Source organism: Tympanuchus pallidicinctus, unplaced genomic scaffold, assembly GCF_026119805.1.
Source record: "Tympanuchus pallidicinctus isolate F22 unplaced genomic scaffold, pur_lepc_1.0 scaffold3, whole genome shotgun sequence".
Lineage (NCBI taxonomy): Eukaryota > Metazoa > Chordata > Aves > Galliformes > Phasianidae > Tympanuchus > Tympanuchus pallidicinctus.
The window spans coordinates 98,654,147-98,678,118 of record NW_026294747.1 but is presented as its reverse complement, the minus strand read 5'-3'; the positions used below and the strand labels follow the sequence as shown (position 1 = coordinate 98,678,118).

The 23,972-nt window shown below is 40.4% G+C and overlaps 1 protein-coding gene across 4 annotated transcripts; it reads left to right on the top strand.

Moving 5' to 3' along the window:
• Positions 1–228: 228 nt before the first annotated feature.
• On the top strand, positions 229–23,536 carry TCAIM (T cell activation inhibitor, mitochondrial). 4 transcript variants are annotated; one of them, XM_052695929.1, is made up of 11 exons: positions 229–332; positions 2,066–2,137; positions 8,559–8,694; positions 9,241–9,394; positions 10,280–10,526; positions 11,686–11,808; positions 13,850–13,947; positions 16,340–16,431; positions 18,170–18,402; positions 18,939–19,070; positions 22,259–23,536. In XM_052695929.1, exons 2-11 carry the CDS (start codon positions 2,109–2,111, stop codon positions 22,482–22,484), a joined length of 1,470 nt encoding a protein of 489 aa, XP_052551889.1. In that variant the 5' UTR covers positions 229–332; positions 2,066–2,108; the 3' UTR covers positions 22,485–23,536. The 4 variants fall into 4 exon arrangements, with proteins under 4 accessions (XP_052551889.1, XP_052551891.1, XP_052551888.1 ...); XM_052695931.1 differs by lacking the exon at positions 229–332 and adding an exon at positions 620–731; XM_052695928.1 differs by lacking the exon at positions 229–332 and adding an exon at positions 666–780.
• Positions 23,537–23,972: the final 436 nt, after the last annotated feature.

Sequence of the window (23,972 nt, the reverse complement as noted above, 5' to 3'; positions counted from 1 at the left end):
ACACCCACTGTGGCGGTACCCGCGGCCAGCCCTTCCCGCGTCGCTTTTGGGAGGGCAGGCGGCGGACCGCAGCGCCCGCTGCCCCACAGCCCTGGGGGAACTACGGCTGCGCCTGCGCGACCGCCCTCACGGCGCAAGAGGACGGAGGCGAGCGGTGGAACGAGGGCGCATGCGCGCACCGACCCCTCCCGCGGCGGGAATCCCCTCGCCCGCTACCGCCGCCGCGCCCCGCCCCCAGCCACCTCTTCCGGGGCCGCGGGCGGCGCCGGGCGATGGGGGCCGAGCCCCGGCGGGCGGCGGGAGGAGGGCGGCGGAGCCGTCCGGCCGCGGCGGTGAGCGGGGCTGCGGCTCGGGGCTCGGTGTCCTCTGCGCGGGAGAGGGCTGCTCGGCGGGCCCGGAGCGGCGGGGCTCGCTTCTGTCCGTCGCGTCGCCGCGTGCTCTGACGGCGCAGCGCCCGAAGGTGCCGTCTTCGTTGCGAGCGGCGCGCTGCCGCCGGGGGGCTGCGCCCCGTGCCCGTCCTGACGCGCTCGGTCGCGGCCGAACCTTCGGCCGCGCCGTCGGAGCCCCGAAAAACGCCGGTGGTCGGGTTGCCGTAGCCTCCTTTCCTCGGCGAGCACTGCTAGAATCCGCACTCCGAACGCGGTAGCCTCTTTTGTTGATGCGTGGTTCTCCGTCGTGCTGCCGCGAGAATCCGGCACGGGTAAACGGCCCGATTCACCGCCGTGCTCGCGGTATGGAAGCGGCAGCGCGGCGTCGGGTTGGCGAAGGCTTGGGCAGAAGGTCCGCAGCGCGATCGGTGACTTGTTTTCTGGGAGCTGGCGTGTAGGTGAAGTGGGTGGGGGGGGGAAGGTGGAACTGCGTAAGAGCGCGGAGCTTTGAGATACGGAACGATTCCTGAGCCGCTTGTAGGGCATCGCGGACAAGAAACAGCGATGCTTTGGTCTGGTTACGTAAAGTGCCGGCACCCACCAGGGAGGCTCTCGGTGTTTTTCCGCCCTCTGTCCAAATCTTCCCTGAAAGCGTAGGGAGAGAAAAGCGTTTTCTTTCCGGAGAGCTCGTCGATGCGCTCAGTGCAGTTCACGGCTCGGGGCTGTTGGTAGGACGCTGGAAATGAAAGGGTCGGTGTCTGGCCCACCTGGCTGGAAATCAGGAGACGGGTTTTATAAACCGGGGAGGTTTTAGCTCAGTGTGTGTTTACCTCCTGCTTGAAATATGTGGCAGTGTTGCCCTAATTATGCGTATTTGTGTCGGCAAGACACAAACGCAAGTATAAGCTGAGCTTTTTGGTACAGCATCACAGCAACCATCCTGCTGTATGGTAAGCAGGGATGGCATTTCTCAGACAATGGCTTGCTCCCAGGTGCATCAAAATAGCACTTTACTTTGAAAAGCATGAAGAAAAGTATTCTCAGAAGTGCCCTGAAAGCTTGGGAAGAAGACATTGCCAATAGGGATCCTAATCCCTAACGATTATTAGGTGCATGGTTGCACTCCAATAGGTGAATGGTTTGTCTGACGTTGGAAAATGCTTGGTTATGGATGTGTAGTCCAGAAATTACTGTTTTCTTTCAAAACTTATCAAGATGCTCCCAGGTGCTATTGTTCCCTTGGCTTTACATTGTGGTCCCAAAAAATACTTGGCATATGCAATTTAAAACATACTTATTTGGAAGGTTTTGAACTTAGAGGACTGAAAAATAACGTGGAGTTTCATTAATTAGAATGTGCTAATGCTTGAAAAGCATTATTTTTTCCTTTCTGAATAACGGAAGAAGTAGGAAGCACGTGCAATGTTGAATCAGTAAGGATTTTACCTTCCCTGCCTGAAACATCTTTAAGTCTTCCTCTTCAGATCAAATCTGGAGGAGGAATTCAGAACGTTTGTAAGACCCCCTGTTTGCAAGGAAAACAGGAAACGTTTTATGTTGAAAACTGGAATTGCCTATTATGTACTGCTTGTCTGACTTTAAAAGTTACCGACAGGATTTAGAACATGCACTGATAAGTGATGGGCAGAGATGCTGATGTCCACTACTAAATAGGGTTCTTTTCTTTTCCCTTTAAGTGATTGGATGGATGAAAGTTTTCCAGAGCACTGAGTTGCTGAAATGTTTTGCTGTTTGAGAGTTGTGAGAAGGTAAGAAATGCTATTGACTTAATTGGTGTATGTTCAAGCTTGCTTATGATTTGCATGTATGCAAAATTGATGGGCTGTTTTTGTTGCTGTTGTTTACTTAATGCTTATTTCATTGGCTCTTTCATCTGTAAAGCTTGAGGTTATCAGCACAGTTGAAAATCCCCAAAATCTGTGTGCTTGTTCTCAAGTGAGTAGTCAAAAAGGCTGTAGACAAAGCAAGGGCTGCAGAATTGCTTAGTTATGAGGAAATGGTATTCTTAACCTGAATATGATATCCAGTGTATTACCGAGTTACTAAAGCTCAGAGTTTAAAAATACGTGACTGTATCTGTAGTAGCGAGCTTAATTTAACAAAGTTTGTCAGTGCCAAAACAATAAGCTGAAAGCTAAATTTGGGAGAGATGTAAAGAAGAAGTGAAAAGAGAGCTGAGGGCAATTATTCAATCCATAAATTAAATCTACCCTGGAGCACGATTGCACAATGTGTGCTGATAGAGATTGTGTTTCATATCTTTCATGGTGTGGGATGGCTGTCCTCAAAGTAGTTGTGACCTTGATTTTAACGCAAAGCCTTTCTCTGCTCTTTAAATCAAAATGAAGCTATTGGAATAATTTATTGCTGCTTCTGTAAGAAGCCATAGGCATCTCTCTTGCATTTTCTCTCTCTACATCCATTTTAATTAATTTATTTTGTCACTTTGCTTGAAGGATGCCTCAGAGTTGTGTCTTTCACCTTCAGTGAGTGAATATACCCTTCTGTCACGCAGACTAATTTTGGCCTTTGAGCGTTTCTCTTTTAAGCGAGTTCAAAATAGACTTTTGGCTGGAATCCTGAGCCTTCCTACTAGCACGACAGCGTTGTTTAGATACAAAACAAGGAAACTGAAGTTGTCCATACTTGGCCATCTTGCTTGTATGCAGTACCAGATGGAAGTGATGAATAGTTTCCAGGTATGCTGGAACTTTTTTCCTAACTACTGAAAGCAATGTGCAGCATAGCTGGAGAATGGATATGGGAAATAGCATGCAAGCAAGATGAAGAGAGAAACAAACCCCCTTCTTCCTCTTGGTAGCTGCACCTAGTAGGAAGTGGGTTTCTTACATGGCTGTTAATCAAAAGCTGCCATCACATAGATAACTCATTGGGTTTACTTGTTGTTTTTTTCCTTTGCTGGAAAGAGATTTTTTTCTTTGTATCCACTTTCTGCAAAAGAAAAATATGCAGAAACGGCTACTTTTCCCTCAGTGAGGCAATTAGTTTTGTATTTCTGGATCCAAATAGTGATGCATATGAAGTGGGCTTTTCATTCAGGGTGCTCTGCTTCCTTTCTTGCCAAGGCAGATGCAGCTTTTTCCTTTGTCACTGAGCAACTGTGGCACTTTCTTGTTAAAAGCTTTTGCACTCTATAAAAGCGGGATATTATTTTCTACTTTACTACTTCAGTTCTTCCTGATATTGTGAATAAGAAGGTGATGGCTACTTGTGGTTTAACTTGGCAGACAGCTCAGCACCACGCAGCCCATGGCTTGCTCCCCTCCAGTGGGATGGGGGGGGGGGGGGAAGGCAAAGCTGGTAGGCTGAGATACAGGCAGTTTAATAGGAGAGAAAAGGAGGACAAAATTTTAACAGAGGAGTATAAACAAATAATGCAGAATGTAATTGCTAACTGCCCTGCTGCCCGATGCCCAGCCAGTCCCCAGTTAGTGACAGTACCCTGGCATACTCAGCCCATTTTTGTTGTTCAGCATGGCACCACATGGTGTGGAATATCCCTGTGGCCAGTTTGGGTCAGCTGTCTTGCTTCTGTTGCCTCCCTCGTGCACCTCCAGGCTCCTCGCTGGCAGAGAAGCCAAAATGTCCTTGATTGCAGAGCAGCAACTAAAACATCAGTGTATTATTGGCATTATTCTCATCCTAAAGCCAAAACACAGAACCATGCCAGCAACTAGGAAGAAAGCTAACTCTATTCAAACTGATAGCAGAACAATTTTCACCCAGCATTCCATATAATTTGCATCTTGTCTTTTGATGTGTGTGTGAAGATACCATTCCAATAGGCTGTGGGCCATCCCTTTAAATGAACTCTGTGTACATTTTAGTCTATAACTATGGGCTCCATCTATCATGACAGTTCTTCAGGGTAAGAGAGATGGTGTGTGGGGGGGAAAAAACATTTCTCTGCTCAAGAGGGAGGTTAGAGTGGGTGCACAACATATGCTACTCTGGGATTTTACCTGCATAACTCTGGAGAGGATATGTGGAAATGGGATGGAAAATGTACTTTGGCCATAGAGACAGGGATGTGTGGATTGTGAAGACATGCAAACTCAGAAGGGGGTTCTTCCGAGAAAACAGCTGCTCCAGTTTTCAGGAGGCAGTTCCTCAGGCAGATTAGATGTGCTGATGTTACTAGAGTGTAAGGCCCTAGTGGTCAACAGCAGGCAGCATTGTACCCAAGAGTTGTGCCACTGAGGAGCATAGAAATAACCAGCTGATGGGTTGGGCTGCTAGGATTGCTATGGCTTGGGTAGATCTGAACTGGCAACAGAAAGGTGAATTACTTTTAGCCCAGTGGGCCCACGGACACCTCAGACCACCAAGGAGGAGATGCAGTGTATAGGTGGGCTCGAGATGAAGGGGTAGACTTGACCATGGACACTATTGCACAGAATATGAATATGAGTATGAAATGTGTGCTTCAGTAAAGGAATCCAGGTGGACAATGCTTCTCCGGTATGGAGGACAATGGCTGAAATAGAAACCAGGGAAGGCCTGGTGTGGGTTAATGATGTCACACTCTCACAAACCTGCCACGACAAGTGCCGTGTACTTAGAATGGTGGAAGCAGCCACCGGTTGTCTGGAAACATATCCCGTGCCCAGTGCTGCTGCCCAAAACACTGTCCTGGGTCTTGAGAGGAAAGTCCTGGGCAGCGTGGCGTCCTAGAAAGAGCTGTGTCAGGCAACAAGACTCATTTCTGAAGTAACCTGATAGACACCAGGGTGAAAGTGCGTGGCAGTGAGCGGAGAGGTCGCATCCTCTATCATGTACCAGCCTCTGGTAAGATAAAGTGATACAGTGATCTGTTAGAAACTGGGTGCTGGCACATTCAAACATTGGACATGTTTGCATTTAGCAAAAGCCACCTTGTTAGTCAACAGTCAGGATCTGAGAGTTGAGCTGGCTCTGCCCAGTCGAAACTCTTACATGCTGTAGGAGGAGCTAAAGTCCCTGTGGCACACAGGCAAAACGTGCTGGGTAAGACAGTCTGGGTTCTTCTTGCCTTGAGCAAAGGCAAACCCATCAAGGGATCTCTCTTGCAGGAGGACCAGGATACACTTAGTGAGTGATGCACCGGATGTTCCCATCCTTCTCTGTGCCTCTGGGAGATTTGATGTTGGGTGAGAACAGCCAGCAATTTGAATTCAGTGAATGAAGTTAATTGCTGTAGAGTGCTTTATGCCATCCCTATGGTGGTTGCTCAGTGCTTTGTAAGAATCGCCCGGATTCGTGAAGAAGGGTTTCTGATGGAACCAGAGCTGGCCTCAGCATGCAGCAGTCTAGCATCCTCCCTACTTAGCTGATGGACTGTTAGGATGGATGAAGCCCAAAGATGGGCAAAACAAGATCAGTGGACGTTTTAGAGAGATGGCTTGTAGTCTATGGGAATTATACTGTGGGTATGTATCAGAAGGCATGAAGGATGATAGTACCTATTTGGGAAATATGGGAAAATGTGGGACCTGAGTATGATGTTAATGATAGGGAGTAAGGGGTAGATATTGTCCTGTTTTCAGCTGGAATAGAATTGGTTCTCTTCATAGTGGTTAGAATGATGGGAAGTTTTGGCTCTGGGAGAAAAACAGCATTGGTAACATAGTGGTATTTTACTTGTTGCTCAGCTTCACATGCTGTCCTGCCAGCAATGGGTCTGGGGATGCAAGGAGCTGGGATTGGGCACAGCTGGGACAGTTCACCTAAACTGGCCAAAGAGATGCCACTTCGGTGTGGTGCTGAATAGCAAAATCAGGGCAAGTTGGCTGGGACTGGGTCACTGCTCAGAAACAGACTTAGTGTCAGCCATCAGATAGTGAACAATTGCACTGTGCACCACTTGTTCTGTATATTCTTGATGTTTTGTTGGTTTTTTTTTTTCTTTCTGGTCCTTTAAGCTGTCTTTGTATCAGCCCACAGGTTTTACCTTCTTTTGATTCTATCCCCCATCCTGCTTGGTGGGAATCGAGTGAAAGGCTGCATGGTGCTGAGCTGCCTGCTGGGTTAAAACGCAACACACAGTAAAGAGTGTAATTATTAATAGTTTCCAAGAGATGGTTCCCAAAGTACGGAGATGATGGCAGTACAGAATGCAAATACCAGATTAATCTCCCAGGCAGTAATTTTAACATAGGTCAGTGTTATATAGGATCATTGTGAGATAGTAAACAGCCCAAGAGGGAGCACAGACAGCAAGTGTTCCATAATGCAACTGTGAGAACAAGCACGACTGCTCTGAGAGTGAAAGGATCAACGCTGTCACCAACAACTATTAAACTAATGTAATGTTTAATACGGTTTTGTTTCAACAGTCTCTTATCAGATCTGTTGTTACCTCAGCCTTCATGCTCCCTATTGGGCACCCACAGTGGTTTAACCCAGCAGTGAGCTCAGCACCATGCAGCTGTTTACTCTTTCCCCCCCGCAGTGAGATGGGGTAGAGGATCAGAAAAAAGGGAAGACTTGTTGGTTGAGATAATGACAGCTAATAGGACAGAAGGGGAAAAGAAAATAATAACAGTAGAAGAATATACAAAACAAGTGATGCAGTTACTCACTGAACAATGCCCAGCGGGTCTCTGAGCAGCAGTTTCCCCAGTTGTGTAGTTCAGCACAGCACAATATGGTATGCAATAACCCCTTAGCAAGTTTGGGTTAGATGTTCTCTTTCTGTCCCCTCCAAGCTATCTGTGCACACCCCTCCCTAGCCCCTTTTTTTCAGGACAGCATGGGGAGCTGAAATATCCTATGCACAGAACTATACCAGCTACTAGGAAGGAAATGAATTCAGTCCTCGCAGATACCAGGACACTAGTCTTGGAGCCTTTCTTAGATGCTGCCATCAAAGAGGTAGAAATTTTTGCCCGTATTAAATGATGTGATTTTATCTTCCATTTAATCTACACTCTGAAGAATTGTCTTTAGTCAAAGCAGTTGGAAATGTCATCGGTCTTCTTACATTACAAGTTTTCCTTCCCACTTTTCTACAAAACTTTTCCTGTTTTCAGCGAGCTGCTAGTTAAATATTTGCCTTCCTTTTAGAGGCAGAAACCATTAGCTTTAACTGCTTTCACATTTCTAATTGAATAGCTGGAAAGGTTGACTGAAAAAAGGTAAAGTAAGGGTCATAGCATCTACTTGACAACTCAACTGTTGTCATTTAACGTTTCCCCATAGGAGAGAGACTGCTTATTGTCTGAGCAGAAATTTAGGGCTTTGGGGGTATTTTTTTAATTAACAAGAGCAATCAGAAAATAGTCTCACGTGTTTCTGTGTCCAGGATTATTATTCAGTATAGGATGCTGAGTGAATAGCAATTTGTACAGATGGTCTTGCTTACTATTATTACTATACTATCGCATAGTTTTGGTCTTCTATTACACAAGTAAGCTCTTTGCAGAACTGTTGTTTAATTTACACATAGCAAATATATCCAATCTTAAGTATTTTCTCTGTTTCTAGAACTTTTCTTTCAGTTCTTACTTGAAGCAGTCATCTTTTTATACCACTGAAATTCCTTTTTGTCCTTGTTTTCTTCTCTTTGCATGAAGATCAAAGGACAAAAAAGTGCTGTCATCTTTTACTAGATGCCTTTAAAAGGGTATTTTTGGGAAATGAGATTGAATTTGTTTCTGAATGGTCTGACCATATGGTCCTCAAATGCAGAACCTTTTCGATTATTTCTGGGTAAATTTTAATACTCTTTGGTAGTGCTTGGAAAAAAAAAATGGGAAGGCTGTGGTTTTAACTTGGGAGTTCAAAAGTATATAAGGGTTGGTTTTTAGCAGCAGCTTCAGGAATGTCTGCAAAGAGTACCACTGGAGGCAGTCTTTATCATTCTAACTACATGACTGGGAAATTACCATTTGGGCCTACTTTAGAGGAAAATGTTATTGTGCTTAAATGTCTTTAATCAGCCTTTAGCATCCACTGTGTCTGGAACCTATTAGGTTTGCTCTGTATTAATACAGGATGGTGAGTCCCAAGGGTAAAAAAAATCCAGCCCTCAGACTTCTAGTAACACTTTTAAATGATTATATTTGCAACTGAGAATGTTTACTCCATTCTGTCACATTCTAATGTAATTTATATCAGCTTGTCATGTGGTTGATTGCATCATACATAAACGTTTTATTACTTTGTTAGGTTATGTCTGGAGAAGATATTGCTACAATGCATTATCCAGTCAAGAACTTTGTCAGGAGCTGATGCCATCCATGCTCTCAAACCTTTCTACTTTGCTGTGCATCCAGATTTCTTTGGCCAGCATCCCAAAGAGAGGGTAAAGATCTTGCAGTGGGCTTTCTTTATAAATGTGACATATGTCAAAGATGGGAGTGATCTGTTTTCTGTGCTGTCAGAGTGGAGAAAGCACTGGGGCTGAAATAATAGTTGTTACAGAAGAGCAAAAGGAGACATTGTTTCTTTAAGGCATCTATTCCTGTTAAAAATAAACTCTTTCTTTCTAATTCACAGGTTATATTTTCTGTTTAGTTGTGATGACAATATGAAATTCTTCCAGTCTGATTTGTAATACTTACTGCTTGAAAGGCTGTATGTTACATTTGAAATCAATTGATTTTTTTTTTTTTTTTTTTTAAGCTAAGTGCCTTAAAAATGAAGTTTGTGCAGGAATGTACAAGCATGTACATCACACAGTGAATTTGTGCAAGATAATTATTCATTTATGCTGAAAATATGATCTGTATGACTGTTCAGTAAGAGCAGCTGGCAGATGGTAAAAACAAATTCTACGTGTGAGATTGAAGAGGCTTAGATGAGAACTGGCCACATTTGTAATTCCTTTTTTCTTTTTTCTTTTTATCAGGCAGTAAATGAAAACTCTCTGAAGAGGTTAAATGGCTACTTGGAGAATCTACAGAAACCAGGATTTCAGTCCTTTAAGCCAACTCAGCTTACCTTTTATGTAAGAGAAAGAGAACCAAACTCTTCTAATGTTCAAGAATCCTTCAGTACTTCAGGTGCTTTTATATCATGCAGAATGTATCTTCCTGTATTAAAATTCTTTAAGAAAGGCCATTCCTTAACTGTGTGCAGTCACAGTGTCTTCAACTATGAAATTCAATGACTTTCAAACCATGAAAATGTGTATTAGATGAGACCAGCTAAGACTATCTCAAGTAGTTAAACAATTTGAACTTTAAAAGCTTTGAAAGAGTGAGAATTTAAGGTTAAGGTCAAGTGACAGTATGATGAAGTGGAAAACATAGTTGTCAGTTAGTTGTTGTGCTTTTAGTACCACTTAAGTGTTTAACTGAAGAGTTTTATGTTCTGTATCTTAGTCAAGAAGCATGAGCTAATTGTGAGAGACTTTAGGCAAAGAAATCGTACTGTACTCAACAAAATAGTAAGCAGTATGAGCAGTTTAGAAGCTTTTGCTTTTTACTCCAGTATTGGCTTTCTATCTGATGATACTGAACCTTAGTTTTATCCACTGTGCAAGTGCAGTGTTCTGTTCTGAAGCTTTTCTTCATAGTCTGTGAAGAGCTGTTACATCACTGCATTTCCATAGTAAACTCTATGCAAATTGATGATGAGTACTAATAGGAATTCTGTGTTGAACTGCCACAGCTAACTACCACTTTCTCAGGGGTTTTACTGCATCTATGGCTAGGTTTTCAATTTATCCAATCATTCAGCTGCTTTAAAATGTTTACGGTTTTGGGAATGTATAATTTTAAAGGTTCAAATGCTTTCAATTTTGAAGTGAATATTGAAAAAAACAACGCAATAGTAATTTCTACCTATGTGCACCTTTGCTTTAGTTCTTGTATGAGAGAAATGTGAAAGCATTTAAAGCAGTGTCAATTAAATAATGCTAATTTTGTGAAACTTGTCTTTTGTAGGGTTTCGAGCCGTCAGTTTTACTTTGCACACACGAGATCTCCTGAGCACAGTATTGGATATTCTCAACTCCTGCAGTTTATCTACAGAGCATATTCAGAGTTTGAGTGTGAACTCTCAGCCCCATAAGGAGGCGAAAAGGACGCCGAACAGACCTATCAAATGGGATAAGACTTACTATTCATTTACTGGATTCAAGGATCCTGAGGAAGAACTTGACCAAGCCCAAAGAGTGGAAACAACTTTAATGTATGTAAGGCTTTTATTTGATTATGGTTTTTTTGTAAGATGATAGTACACAAAGGAGGTAATACATGAAAATCAGGATTGGAATGTTTGAAGTTGCCAGATGTCATAGCACTGTGCTTCTAATGTGGTGTTTGGGGTACCAACCTTAAATTAAAGCAATTATAAATGCTGAACTTGCATTAAATGCATGACAATTTAGAAGTTAGTTGTTTATGAACTGTTTGCTTGTGCTGATTTTGAGAACAAACTAGCATGCTGTCTCAAAAACCCTTTTTATAGCAGTGAGACTTAATTCAATTTGAAATAAATTTAACATTGTGATGGTAGCATCTTCAGAGCAAAAAATATCCGCTATCCTACATAGCATTTCCCAAGGAAAACTGCTGTGCTTGTGCTACTGTAAAACAGTTAATCAAGAATTACCAGGTAGACAATGTTTTTTAGTGATTTTTACACATTTACAAGGAGCGACGCAAACAGTTTTGTATTAACAGTCTTGTTTCAATACCTAGCCATTTGGCACTGAACCTTTTTTGTTCAGGTTTGTATTATTTTTTTTTCCCCCTTGGAGTTCTGTATGAGGCTAAATTAAAGAGTAACTTTCTCCTACAAAGAGAATGGTTTATTTATTCGAAGCCTTAGAAGTGCTCTGCGAGTCGCATTGTGGCAATTACTGGAAAAAGGACGGTAAGTCTTTGACCTGTGTAATCTGTGTTCATCCCAGCTCTGTAAGAGTTGTGTAACTTGGCCCTTCAGTACCACCTCCTTTATTTGATGGTCTACGAGGATCGTTTTGGGGTTTGTTTGTTGATTTAAGATATGATTGGGAATTTCATTCATTAAAGCACTAAGTTCTGAAGCTGCTGTCCTAAATAAATAGCACTGATCTGCTGCTCGCCACTTCTCACAACTCTCAAAATCTAATTGTTGTAACACTGTCAAAGTGCTTTGTTTAATTTGATTGCCTAGTCCCCAGAACAAGAGCCATGACATTTTCTTACTATTTTAAGGGGAAGTGTTCAACTGTTTCAGCTTCTGTCTTCTACTTTAAAAAGACTTTTTTTCTTCTAATTCGAATTCTTACTGCTAACATTTTATTGTGGTTAGATTACTGTTTGCCTGAGAGAGAATACTGCAGTCTACTTTTTTTCTTTCTTAGATCCTGGTTGGATGGTAATGAAGCGAGTGCAGTTGTAAAGCTGAAGAAGAGTTTGCCACTGAGGGAAGAACTAGAACGTTTAAAGTTTGAGCTCTCTCATCAACTCCAGCTCTCAGATATCAGGTAATAAATTACATCCGTTGTATCTGCACGAAGGCAGTCAAAGCAAGTGCGTAATGTCATGCACAAGCTTTAAAGGCTTTTTTTCAACAGAACAGCTGTATCTCATGTATAGTAACATTATTATACAGGGTAAGACTTCTCCAGAAGATTTCCAGTGGAACAAGTTTCCTGGTACAATCTATTCAAAAAGAGCTAGCATTTGTGACTTGTGTGTAGACTCACTGTTGGGTTTTTTTTGTTCTTTTTTTGAGGGGTTATTAGCCTTCCATTATTTAGAAATGAATTCAAGTACCAGGAACCTGAAAAATAAGGATGTTAATAGAAGGTTGCTACTTGTCATCCTCCAGTCTAATGCTGATGTTTAGAGGCCTGAAAATTGAAGAATGAGGTTGTTAGCTTCATTCCATGAGTATGTTTAGGATGGCTGAGGAGAAGATAGAATCTGTAAGCCAACTTTTTATATACCCCTCTAGTGCTACCAAAAGTATAGTGTGTGTGTGTGTGTGTGTGTGTGTGTGTATATATATATATATATATAGTATAAATATAAATATATATATATATATATATATATATAATCAAAATAGTATTGCTAGGCAACAGTAGGCAGTTATTAGGATGACATGTAACGGACTGAATTGCATTTTAAGTGCTGTGGTGCAGTGCCAATTGCTCCATCCCAAAGAGTGTTTTTTTCCAGTCACAGATTTCTCTAGATGAGGTGTAATGGTCTGATCAAAGCCAGGGGCTGAGTACGCAAGGCAGCCCCTCACTCATATACCACCAGTGTGATTGGAAGAAGACAATAGGAGGAGCAAAAGTGAGATCCTGTGGATCAGTATAAAAGTTTAACAAGTGAAATGAAGCAAAGCTGTGTGTGCAAGCAAACCAAAATAAGGAATTAATTCCTTGAGACTTCGACTAATTCCTAATGGTTCTTTGAGATGACGAACACTGTAACTACTCATGTCTCTGTCTTCTCCTCCTTTTCCTGAGCTTTTATTACTGAGCACAACATCGTATGGTCTTGGAACTCCCTTTGGTCAGTTGGGATCAGTTCTGTCCTCTCCAAAAATGCTGCCCGTCCTCAGCATACTTGCTGATGGGGGCAGAGTAGAAAAAAGAGGGAGAACCTCAGTGCTGTGTCAGCATTATGCAGTAACAGCCAAAACATCAGTGTGCTGTCAACAGCTAAAAAAAAGAAAAAGAAAAAAACATAGGACTGCTGTGAAGAAAATTAAGTCAATTCCAGCCAAACCCAGTACAACATGGGAATACCAGTTTCCCACTTTTCAACAGTTGGAGGTTTGGCAGAACATATTTTTAATATATATGTATATACTGGGGCAACTATGATATAAGCTCTTTTTGAAATGTAATTAATAGCTTTGCTATGTCTATGATGGAAGAGATGTCAAATTACATTTATTAAAGTTCCCACTGTAAAACCTGGCTACTGTTTTAACAAAGGTATTATTATAGAAACAAAGGTTTTTCTACTGTAAAATATGATAAAAAAAAAAGCAGCTTACCACTAAGAATCATAGGTTTTTGAGCTAGGACAGAAAAAAAAAAAAAAAACAACTTCCAAATACAAAGTATTTGCTCCTCTAGACAAACATTGCACAATGTGCAAACAGCAACTGCATGCCACGTGACTGAATCAAATACTGGGTTGTGTATTGCTATTTACTTACTAACTCCCCTCTTATTGAGCAAGAGATTCAATTTTCAAACTCTGTTATGTCCACCAGCTTTTATATTTGCTTCTCTTAGAGAGGTTTACTCTGCTTTTTTATCCCGTGTTGTTATTGGTGCTTACTTCAAGAGAGATTGTTCAATAGCATTTAGGCTTTTATCTCTTCAAATAGCATAGGATATGGACAGCTTTTCAGTAGGTCTTTGCTTTTATAGGTGTTAAAGAAATGTTGCTTTTTCGATCTATAAGCCTCTTGTCTGTATCTTAAATCACTTATTGCTTTGTTTTCTTTGGTTTTTATAATGTTGAGAATGAAATGCTCTCAACTGGACTTTTGTTTAGGTGGCAGAGAAGCTGGGGTATTGCTCATCGCTGTAGCCAGCTGCACAGTCTAGGTCGCTTAGTCCAACAGAGACCTGAAGTATTAAAGAATGTCAAAGGTATGTTTCCATTACTTGTTTCATACATCCCAATATAGTATTGATTCAGAGGTTAACTCAGGTCTTCTGTGGCAGAGGAACTCTGTTGGTTTTCATGAGTGCTTTTGATAGCTGCAGGAAAACTTGTCAGGCTTACTGAAAAGCTGGTCAGAATTAACATTGCCTACTGGCTGGTTTTTTGGTTTTTTTTTTTTTTCAAGTGACCAAGTTTCCTCCCATGATATTCACTACACTCAGCTTTTATTTTGCTACTCAGTAAATGCAGGCTGAGCAAGGTGAAGTCAGTAGTCTAAGCAGTAAAAACAAAAAAAGGGTGCACTGGTTAACAACCAGTTTGTTACCCCTGGTAGATGCAAGACAAAAATGCTAGTAAATCTTTGAAGAATTAGTATAAGGAACGCTTACTAGGACCTCTTTAAAATTGTATTATCTTCTCTTATCATGTGTGTTCCATAAAATGCTTACACTGAAGTCTTTTCTCAGGAAAAACTAGAATGTTCCTTAAACCTGACATACTGAAACAGCTGTTTGACCCCTGGCAGTAGCTCTTCGCTGTAACTGTAACATTTTATGACTGTCCTCAGATACTCAGTTTTGAGTGGCTTTCATCTGCGGGTTCACTTAATCCTTTCTGAAAAGGTGAAGTGGGTAGGGCAATAAATAAATAATAGATTTAAACTGTATGAGATTTCAAATTAGCTTTTTTTAATTACACGTGCTGAGGATGTAAAGTACTGGAGAGGTCCTGGGAGCCTGTTGTAGTCTCAATTTTTTAAAGATCTGTAGTAATAACTTAATATACTTATACTAATGACTACGAGGGTGTATAGTGGTAGCACAAGGGAGAATGGTTTTAAACTGAGACAAGGGGATGTTTAGGTTAGGTATTAGGAGGAAGTTTTTCACACAGAGGTGGTGAGGCACTGGAACAGGTTGCCCAAGGAGGTTGTGAATGCTCCATCCTTGGAGGCATTCAAGGCCAGGCTGGATGTGGCTCTGGGCAGCCTGGGCTGCTGGTTGGAGACCTGCACGTAGCAGGGGGTTGAAAGAAGATGAGCATTGTGGTCACTTTCAACCCAGGTCTTTCTATGACTTTATGATTCTGTGATTAATAAATACTTGTCAGTAACCATACAGATGCAGCTGATCTTGCCTTGGGGTAGGATGATGCACTCAATTTCTTGTAGTCAGCATTGCTCTTTCATAAGGATTTTGAATACACAGTTGCTGAGAGCAGGCTCAAATGTCAGTATGCTTAGGTAGAGAGATGAGTTCAACAGAAGCTTTGTTTTTCCCATAAATACTTTTCTAACATAATTATCTGCCTTTGGCATCTAAACATTTGAAGAATAACTGATCTCACATATGGAAGCCATTATATTCAATTTTTTATCTATTTTTTTTTCTATCCTAGAAATTCCTAATTACTTCGGTCTCAGCTTTACAGTTCTTGGACAGCATAACGTCAAAAGTGGAATTACAACCCTTTCTTACAGTTGTTCATTATGATTTTTTTATGAAGGCTATACCTGCTCTTATGATCTCAAGAATTCTAGCTTGACTGAGACGCAGCGTTTTATTTAGGGATTTTAGACAGTTACAGGCATTTAATGTTCATGCTGCATAGCTTGCCAGTTGTCATCTGTTTATTTTATGGTAATGAAGTGTCTTTATTTATGTTTTGTTTTTTACACTCTGATTTTGGTGCTTGTTACATTTCAAATATTCTTATTAATCCTTGTCTTGTAAATGAATACCTTATACTGAAGGCTTCTTTTGGAAGCTTATTTTGCCAAATAGTTGTGCTGTTACCCTGAAGAATTCTTAAGAATTTTTGTACTAAAAAAAAAAACCAGACACATTTACTCTGAGCCTTTTATGTTATTTCTATCTTTAAGCAAAAAATGAACTGGAAAACATTTCTGATGGCTTGCATGCTGTGGAGAACCTTGTGGAAGCAGTGTTGAGTGGTTATGCTAATAGTTCTTCTACCTTTACTGTATTCCTGTGTATCTTAAGTGTACAGCACACATTTCCTTGGGTGTATGTTATTTGTTACAGATTATTTGAAGGAGCTCTTTGCTGTTATTTTTTCTTTATTAACAGATAGTCTTTGTAAGAAAAAAAATCCAGTTAACTAAAAATCTACTGGATCTATCTGCTTAAACAGGGAGAAAACAAAAGCTAGTTAAGGTTTGTATGGAAAACTGTTGAACTAGAGTCTTCAAGAATCACTTTTTTGGATTTTGAGAATAAGGAAAGCAGCTATTCATCTTGTACGTGCTAAGAACATGTGTTGCTTGTGACACGTTAGCAGGGTGCCTAAATCTTCCATGATTGTGTGAATGATTACAGTAATGAGAGTTGGTAAGGAGCTTTCTTCTCTCTTTAGGACGCACGGTGGTTTTCACAGAGCGCTCAGGTATGAGTGCAGCAGGCCACATAATGCTGGGGACCATGGATGTTCACCATCACTGGACCAAAGTAAGGTGTCTGTTTTCTGTTGTTATGACATCCTTCTTTAAAATATAATCAAAATTTTGTTACTGATTACTGATGAGTAATTTAAAGGAAGAAACATGGCTGCTGTGCTTAGCGTAACCTTGTACGTTTAATCTTATCTTACAGCAATCAGTGTCAAGTCTTTACTGCTGCTTCTACGACAAACCAGTCTCATCTCTGATTAGATAGCAATAAGAAATCACAGAAATAAGAAGTTATGCATTGTTTGTCTCTAAGCAATAAGTGCAATAAGCACTGGCAGAATATTTCTTCATCTGTAAAGAACTCATTCCCATGAAGAATTTAGGAATTCTGTTCTGATTGTTGATGTAAATGAGACTTAAATGGAGTTGTGAAGGGATCTATTCAGTCAATGGCTGCTAATCAACCATCTCTTCACTTTGTCCTTTTAGACAGATCACAGAGTGCTGCAGAAATTTAGTGAATATGCAGATTCTGCTGTTGTCTGTGTAAAGTTCAGATTCAGAAAACTTTCTGGCATCCTATGTAATAAAGCATTGTATGCAAAGTCACTTTAAGGACTTTTTCCTGAATCTTGATAATTAAAATGCTGGCAGTAGTTCTATCAAAAAATATTTCCATGTAAAGGAGATAATTAGAGGAATTTCTGTTGGAAGTTTCACCCAACTAGAATATAAGAATATTTTATTTCTGAGTTCCAATCAGTTATAATGTGAAAACTGAGCACTCAACTCAAAGTTTTCTCTGGTGGCAATTTGGGTTTTTGCCTGTACCTTTCACTGAGGGAGACGATAAACCATGTTTTGTTAATATGGAATGATTTATGTACTTAATGAAGTGAGAAACTGGAGTTGAATGCAAAGCTTTCTACTCTGAGATTTGCATTGGTAGTCATTGGAATACAAGTATTTTGCCAATACTGGGGAAAGAAAGCCAGTCCATTCCTTAATGAGATAAATGCTTCCTCTTTCTAACTTGCCAAAAGCTGCAAGGATTCTACTACTCTCTTGTATCTGTAAAGAGGTTATTCTGAGATCACTTGATTATCCCAGCAGAAGTATTTTTTTGAATGAAAAGCTGTGTTCTGCTAATAGCTGGGTCGATGGTATGTAGTGACTACGACAGAGTTTCTTCTTACAGCCTTCTTGCTGTCACCAACCTTCTGCATTGTGGCTCACAAGTCCGATCACATCTTAGCCTTTCTGGTAGAGGTTTGTAAACTAGATGTCTGGTTCTTTCCTTCCCTCCTCCAGACTTCAGATAAACTACATTATTAGCCAAGTCCTTGGAAAGAACTACTCCCAGTGACACAGGATCTCTGCTTTTTGGGGAATTGATACATTAGGATGGCAAAGGAACTCTTGATGACGGCATATAATAGATGTGCATTTTATGTAGGCCTTGGATTATAACTTGCTTTAGGTCTGGGACTGTTAATTCTGTGTATATAGAGATAGAGGACATCCATCCATCTTGTCAAGTTGTATTGGTGTATTTATAGCATAAATACTGAAAACACCTATGAACTTTTTCCATTATATCTCACCCCAAAATGCATGCATGCAATATTTCTTTTTTTTTCACGTATTCCTTGATTGCTGTTTCCATTGCTGTTTGTTTGTTTGTTGTTGGTTTTTTTTGCACTGTACAGATTCTCTTGTTTATTTTTTCATTTCTTAAAATTAAGTTGTATGCCTGGTAACATAAAAAGTGTTTGTGTATGTATGTGTCCACACAGATTTTTGAGAGATTGCCAAATTATTATAAACTTCAGGAGAGGCTGCTGTTCTTGGAAGATCGGATAAGCCAACTTCTGGGAGGCATACAAGTAATATATGTAGAAGAGCTGCAACCTCTCTTGACTTTGGAAGAGTACTATGACACTCTGGATTCTTTCTATAACAAACTACTTGACAGTCGACTGCCTTTTCATCCACAGAGTCTGAGAGGCTTGCAAATGATTCTAGAAAGGTGAGTATTTGCAAGAAAGAATTATTTCATCTGGAACTTGTACTTTTTTCTTGTGATTACACTGGTTATTGCTTTCACTAAAAAGGAAACTAATAATAATTTCAGATTTTTGGTGCGTCAGTCTTATTTCTAAAGGTGTGATGTGCCTTTACATGGGTTAAGGAAAGAGGCTGAAAGAAATTATGCATATTTTATTCAAGTTGGAGTCAAGGTTGGTGGTTTTATCTTATGTTGTTGTGCTGGGTTAAATCAAAGGTTTTGTGCTGTCAGAACAACATTTATTTGTATAATAATGATGCTGAGTATGTATACTTAATAAAGTTGACTGTGTTGCTTGTGAAATGTAATTGAAAGACTTATGTGTGATGTTTATGTATTCTTACGAACCAAACTTGATTAATTTTTTACCTACTATTCTGATTATCTATTGATAATCTTACTCTTATGCTCAGGATTAATTTTGTAAGTAATTCACGCAAATGGTTACATGGGGGGAAAAAAACCTTGTTTTTCATTTCCATCGTGTTTCATTACAGTGATAGATACACGCCAAGCTTACATGAATTTGGGCACTTTACCATCCCTACAGTCTGTGATCCAGCAACCCTTCGATGGTTTATTATTGCCAAAGCACAGGAAGCAAGAGAGAATCTGAAAAGAAGGGAAGAGTAAGTGTTTATAGCTCAATACGTTTTTGTTCATGAAAATCTTTGCACACCATATCTCTCACTTGTAGCAGTGCCAGACCTTTGAGGATAGCATTTTTGCTCTCGTGGTGGAAAAGCAACTTTTTTGTAAGGCAAAACTACCTATCAGCTTTACTGAGTTGAAAATTGAAGTATTGAATGGAAACAAATAGGAAATGATTAAGAAATGACTGAGGAAGTAATTGTCGTTCATACTGTAGAAATAGTTTCCTTCAGAAATAGAGGATTTTTGCCTATGTGTTTTTTTTTTTGTTGTTTTTTGTTGCTCTTGTTTTAATAAAGAAGAGGCTTTCCCCTTCTTCCCCTTCTTTTCTGCCCTTTCCTTCCTTCCCCACTGGAAGAATCCTTGATATTGAATAAGAAAATCAACAAACTTCTGTTACTTATTTCTATAGCGACAAGAAAACAGTAAAAACAGCTGAGTCTGACTAGAGAATTACTATTTCTAGTTGTTACTCAATTGAGGAAAAGATTAGCTAGTGCACAGTGAGGGGAATAGAAAAACTAGGGGTAGCATGATGGAAAAAAAATACCTCCGTGGTACTTTCTCACAGATGCTGATGAGAAGAGAGGATGGCTATAGTGAGTCACAGAACCAGCACTTATTGTATGTCACAGAACTAATGATATCCAGCACAGCTGTACTTCTGTTGCTGACCTTATATGTTGAATGTACCTTTGAGGATTTAGAGCACTAAGTGGAGATTTTATTTTGAAGAAAGCACTGATATGTAACTGGGTGGCACTGTCCGTTCACATGTTGTTAGTGCAAGTTTATTTTTCTGCTTGAGAAATCCTGTAATGAACTGTTGAAACATCACGCTTTGTTACGAGCATATCTATGATGTGTAGACCCAGCATGTTCTCTGAAGGCTGTTTTAAGAATGAGCCTTACTGAAGGCTTTATGGTTCTAGCTCAGTTAAGATCCAGTGCCTTGGGAAGATTCATTTGGGATATGGACTTTGGTAAAGCGTGGAGGCTTCCTGGAATTTTTCCATAAGCCAGGCACAGCTCTGAAGGTTGGTTATTTCAGCCATGTGAATGATAACTGACGAATGGTGCTTTATCCAGCTACCCATATTTGACAGATGCAAATGTACGTCTGTGGAGGTTGAGAGGGTGTTGTAGCAAATGTATGCACTTGCACCTGGTAATGCATTCTCCTTAAGCCCTTGTTCTACTCCTCATCATCAAGACTACCCAGGAAAAATGACATCTTTAGGTTAGCAGTGAAAGAAATGTGGGGCTCCCCTCAGAGTATAAGCAGCTGTGTTGTAACAATGTAAGAGGCAAAGCTAAATATCTTAGTTCTTCTGTCTGTTGGATGATTGCTGGTTTGTGTAAAATAATTGAGAACAGCTATACTTGGTCATATCGAGAGTCTGCTGGTACCCTGTCATCTTTTAGCTTCTGGAAAGGCTGTATGAATGGGGCAAAATTATGGTGTTCTTTTTGCTCTGTACTCCTCTCCAGTTTCCAACAGTCTGTAATTGAATAAATACTTGGAGCTGGAAGCACTATCTAATGTTAAGAGCATTCACTAGATCGTTTCTCCCCTCTTAATTACCTAATTATTTTTTTGAGCCAGCTTATGTTTTGTGGCTCCAGTGTATCCTGTGGCAGCAAACTGTGCAGTTGGATTATGTTTGCCGTGCATGTTAAGGAGGAATGAGGTATCCTTTGTTTTATAAACCTGCAGCCTGATTATTTCTTTTGGCACTCCATAGGTAACATAAAACAGTTATTCTGTATTTATCACCTTTTCTTTTTGGTGTATGTGTGGATATGTGATATTTCCCTGTTGTTAACATCTTACTGAGTCTGAAAATTCCTATTCCATTTATTCCTTCCTTGAACAGAATTCATTCTCTACTTCTCAACATTTTCCTAACCCTCTTTGTTGTTGTTAAAGGGAATCTGAGAGAAAGGAAAGTAGCTGGGCTTCTGTATGGTTTGCTATGCTGGAGAATTTGGATATTACTCTTCTACAAAATTGTGTTACCTACATGAATAATGATGTCAGTTGTAACACAGGATTTAATATGAATTTACTTCACTTTTGTGTAGTGTCTGTTTTATATTGTGTTTTATTGACATCTAAGCATCTTTGAGGAAGCAACTGAAAATAAGCCTGTGTTTCTCACTGTGTGCAGCTAATTTGATATCCTTAAGGGAGCTTGAGGCTTCACTGAAGGGGAGATCTTGGCTCACAGGTGTCAGAGAGTGTGCAGTGCTGTGCAAATGCAAGCAGCTCCTGCACTCACCTCAGCTGAAGAGTTGAGCCCCTTCAGCAGACATTCAGTGCAGGTCTCAGTAGCTGTGAGCATACTTAGCTTTGGGCTCCTCTCACAGTAGTGCTCATTAGATGAGAGGTAGCACCAGCTCTGGAATCTGGTGATACAGAGTCATCCCACCTCTGATGCTGCAGATGCTGTCAGACCAAGCTGAATCCAAGCTGACCTAACAGCAGCACTATGCTCCAGTCCCTCTGCATTTCGAGGTCTGGTCCAGTCCAGAGCCAGCAGGAGATGTGGGAGTCTGTAAACTCAGTGTGTAGCAGTGTTCTGATCACCAGCTGACTCTAGAAGAGGTGTAGCTGTGTTAATGTGTCACAGTGCTTGAGCCACAGTCTTTCTGAACCTTCACTGTATTCAGATCATACGATCCACAGTTTCAGACACTCTTGATTCTGCAGGTTAACTTTTTTCTGAGTAGCCTGGATTTGTCTGGGGTGAATTTAAAAAAGAGCAAACATCTGTAAGCTGTTGTTTCACTACCCTGTATGCTTCCTGCAATTAGTAAGTTAGTAATGCATGTAAGATGATTGTATCTGTCATCCACTGTTTTGTTTTTTTTTTTTAAGACATGCAGAGATCATTGGTCTTGGTTGAGAAGGCAGGGTAGTTACTAATGTGATTTTACTCTTGAAGCTTGTACTTTCATTATTAACTTCTGTCTCATATTAAAAATGGAGCCTCTGTGGGTTCTTCTTGGTATTTCTCTGACTACCTGGTTTAAAAAAAAAAAAAGATGTTGAAGGCTTTGAAGTGTGTGGGCACGCTGCTGTGCAGTCCTGGAAGCTTTTTTCTGAAGTTCAGTACTTGCAGAAGTTCTAATTTTGTCTGTGTACGCCATCTCTATTTGCTAGGATGATGGTTACAGAAAAAGAGCTGATGGATACTTCTGCTGAGAAGTTTTCTTTGGAGCGGCTGTACAAGGAGCCCAGCGTCACCAGCGCACAGATGATAGATTGTTGTAAGCGGCTGCTGGAAGAATCACTGCCGTACCTACAAGGCATGCACCTTTGCATTTCACATTTCTACTCCGTGCTGCAGGATGGAGACCTGTGTATACCTTGGAACTGGAAAAGCTGAGGACATATCTGATAATCAGATGAATTATTTTCTGTAAGAGGCTATAAATATGAGTGTTTTTAAGAGTAAATTATTTAAATCTGTATTTTGATATCCTCAAATTTTCTTCTAACTGCTGCTCGGAAGGGATTGGACAATTTGCACAATGCACAGTATTACCAGCTGTAGGTAAGAGATCTGTACATTCTCTGTACTGCTGTAGGAGTCCTGGTGTACGGTAGCAGTGCGAAACTGAGTTTTTATAGTTACCAATGAGAAGTTGTTACACTGCAAGACTGCAGAAATGTGCACGTGTATTATTTTTAATATACATAAGTATTGCTAGATAGACGTCCTTAAACGTGGAGAATACTATTCAAACAAGACACTGCATATTGTCATAAAGGATTTTTTTCAATGCAGGAACTGAATACATAAGTTATCTGGTGGCAGTATTGACATTCTATATTGCTACCTCTTAATAAATTTAAATTTAGAAAAATAAAAATCAGAGTATGACTGCCCTGCAGAAGAAAACAATGCTTAAGTTTTGTCTCTGCAGTACAGTTTCATGTGCTGGTCCAATATTGTTGCCTTAGAATTTCAACATATGCCAGTTGTGCTGTCTGCGTTTATTGTAAAGGAGCTGTCATTCAGTTGTTTTCCAGCATTTGCTTCATAATACAGACCGTCCTCTCAACAGGCACTCCTAACAGATTGCAAATCCCATTCACAGCACTTACTGCCTGAGTAGTTTAATGGATCATCTAAGGAAAAGTAGCACTGGTCTGAGTGGGATTGTCTGCAAGAGTAAGTACTTCTCAGTGAGAGCAAGGAGCTTGCAGTAAGGCTCTGTAGAGCAAATGTGTATCTTTACTGGTACTTTATTCTTTGAATAAAATTCAAAGTGTGAATTTGTCAACACTTTTTCATTGTAATACATGCTAAGATGTATTTTGTATGTGAGCTACTACTTTGAAAAATATCCTTTGAGAAGAACTAACAGCTTAACGGTTCTGGACTTTAATTCACCTGTAACAACTGGCAAAAGAAAAAATAAAAATGATTTGTCTTTTATTGACCTGTCTTGTATTTACATCTGTACTGAGGGAAGGTAGTTGTTGGGGTTCCCTGTTGTTTTGTTGTTGTTTTTTCCCTGTTGTGAAAGGTTCAGTTTTAAGTTACTTTGGTGCCAGTGATAAAAGAAGCCATTATGATATCAAGCCTGTCTTTTTATAAAGTGCAGAAGCAGAGATGATCTTGGACCTTTACTTCAGTCCATGTATTGGTAATTCTTGCTGATAGATTCTAAAGATAGGCTGATAGTTTCTTCTGAGGATGCAGTTTATTTCCATTGCATGTTACTCCCCCTCATTCCATCTAGCATTGACAATAATGTCCATGTCCCACTTGCATTAAGCAAGTGAGGCACTCCCATCAATTGTAGCCTAGCAATACTCTCTGCAATAGCTCTTTGCAAGTAGGCTGCCTTTAGGAATAAAAGCAATT

What these genes read in the sequence shown, in the direction of transcription:
- TCAIM (XM_052695929.1), top strand. Translation starts at nt 2,109, where the DNA reads ATGTTTTGCTGTTTGAGAGTTGTGAGAAG. An exon ending in AGAGTGGAAACAACTTTAAT is followed by an intron (nt 10,527 to 11,685) that starts GTATGTAAGGCT and finishes TTTCTTTCTTAG; the next exon opens with ATCCTGGTTGGATGGTAATG. An exon ending in AATCTGAAAAGAAGGGAAGA is followed by an intron (nt 19,071 to 22,258) that starts GTAAGTGTTTAT and finishes TCTATTTGCTAG; the next exon opens with GATGATGGTTACAGAAAAAG.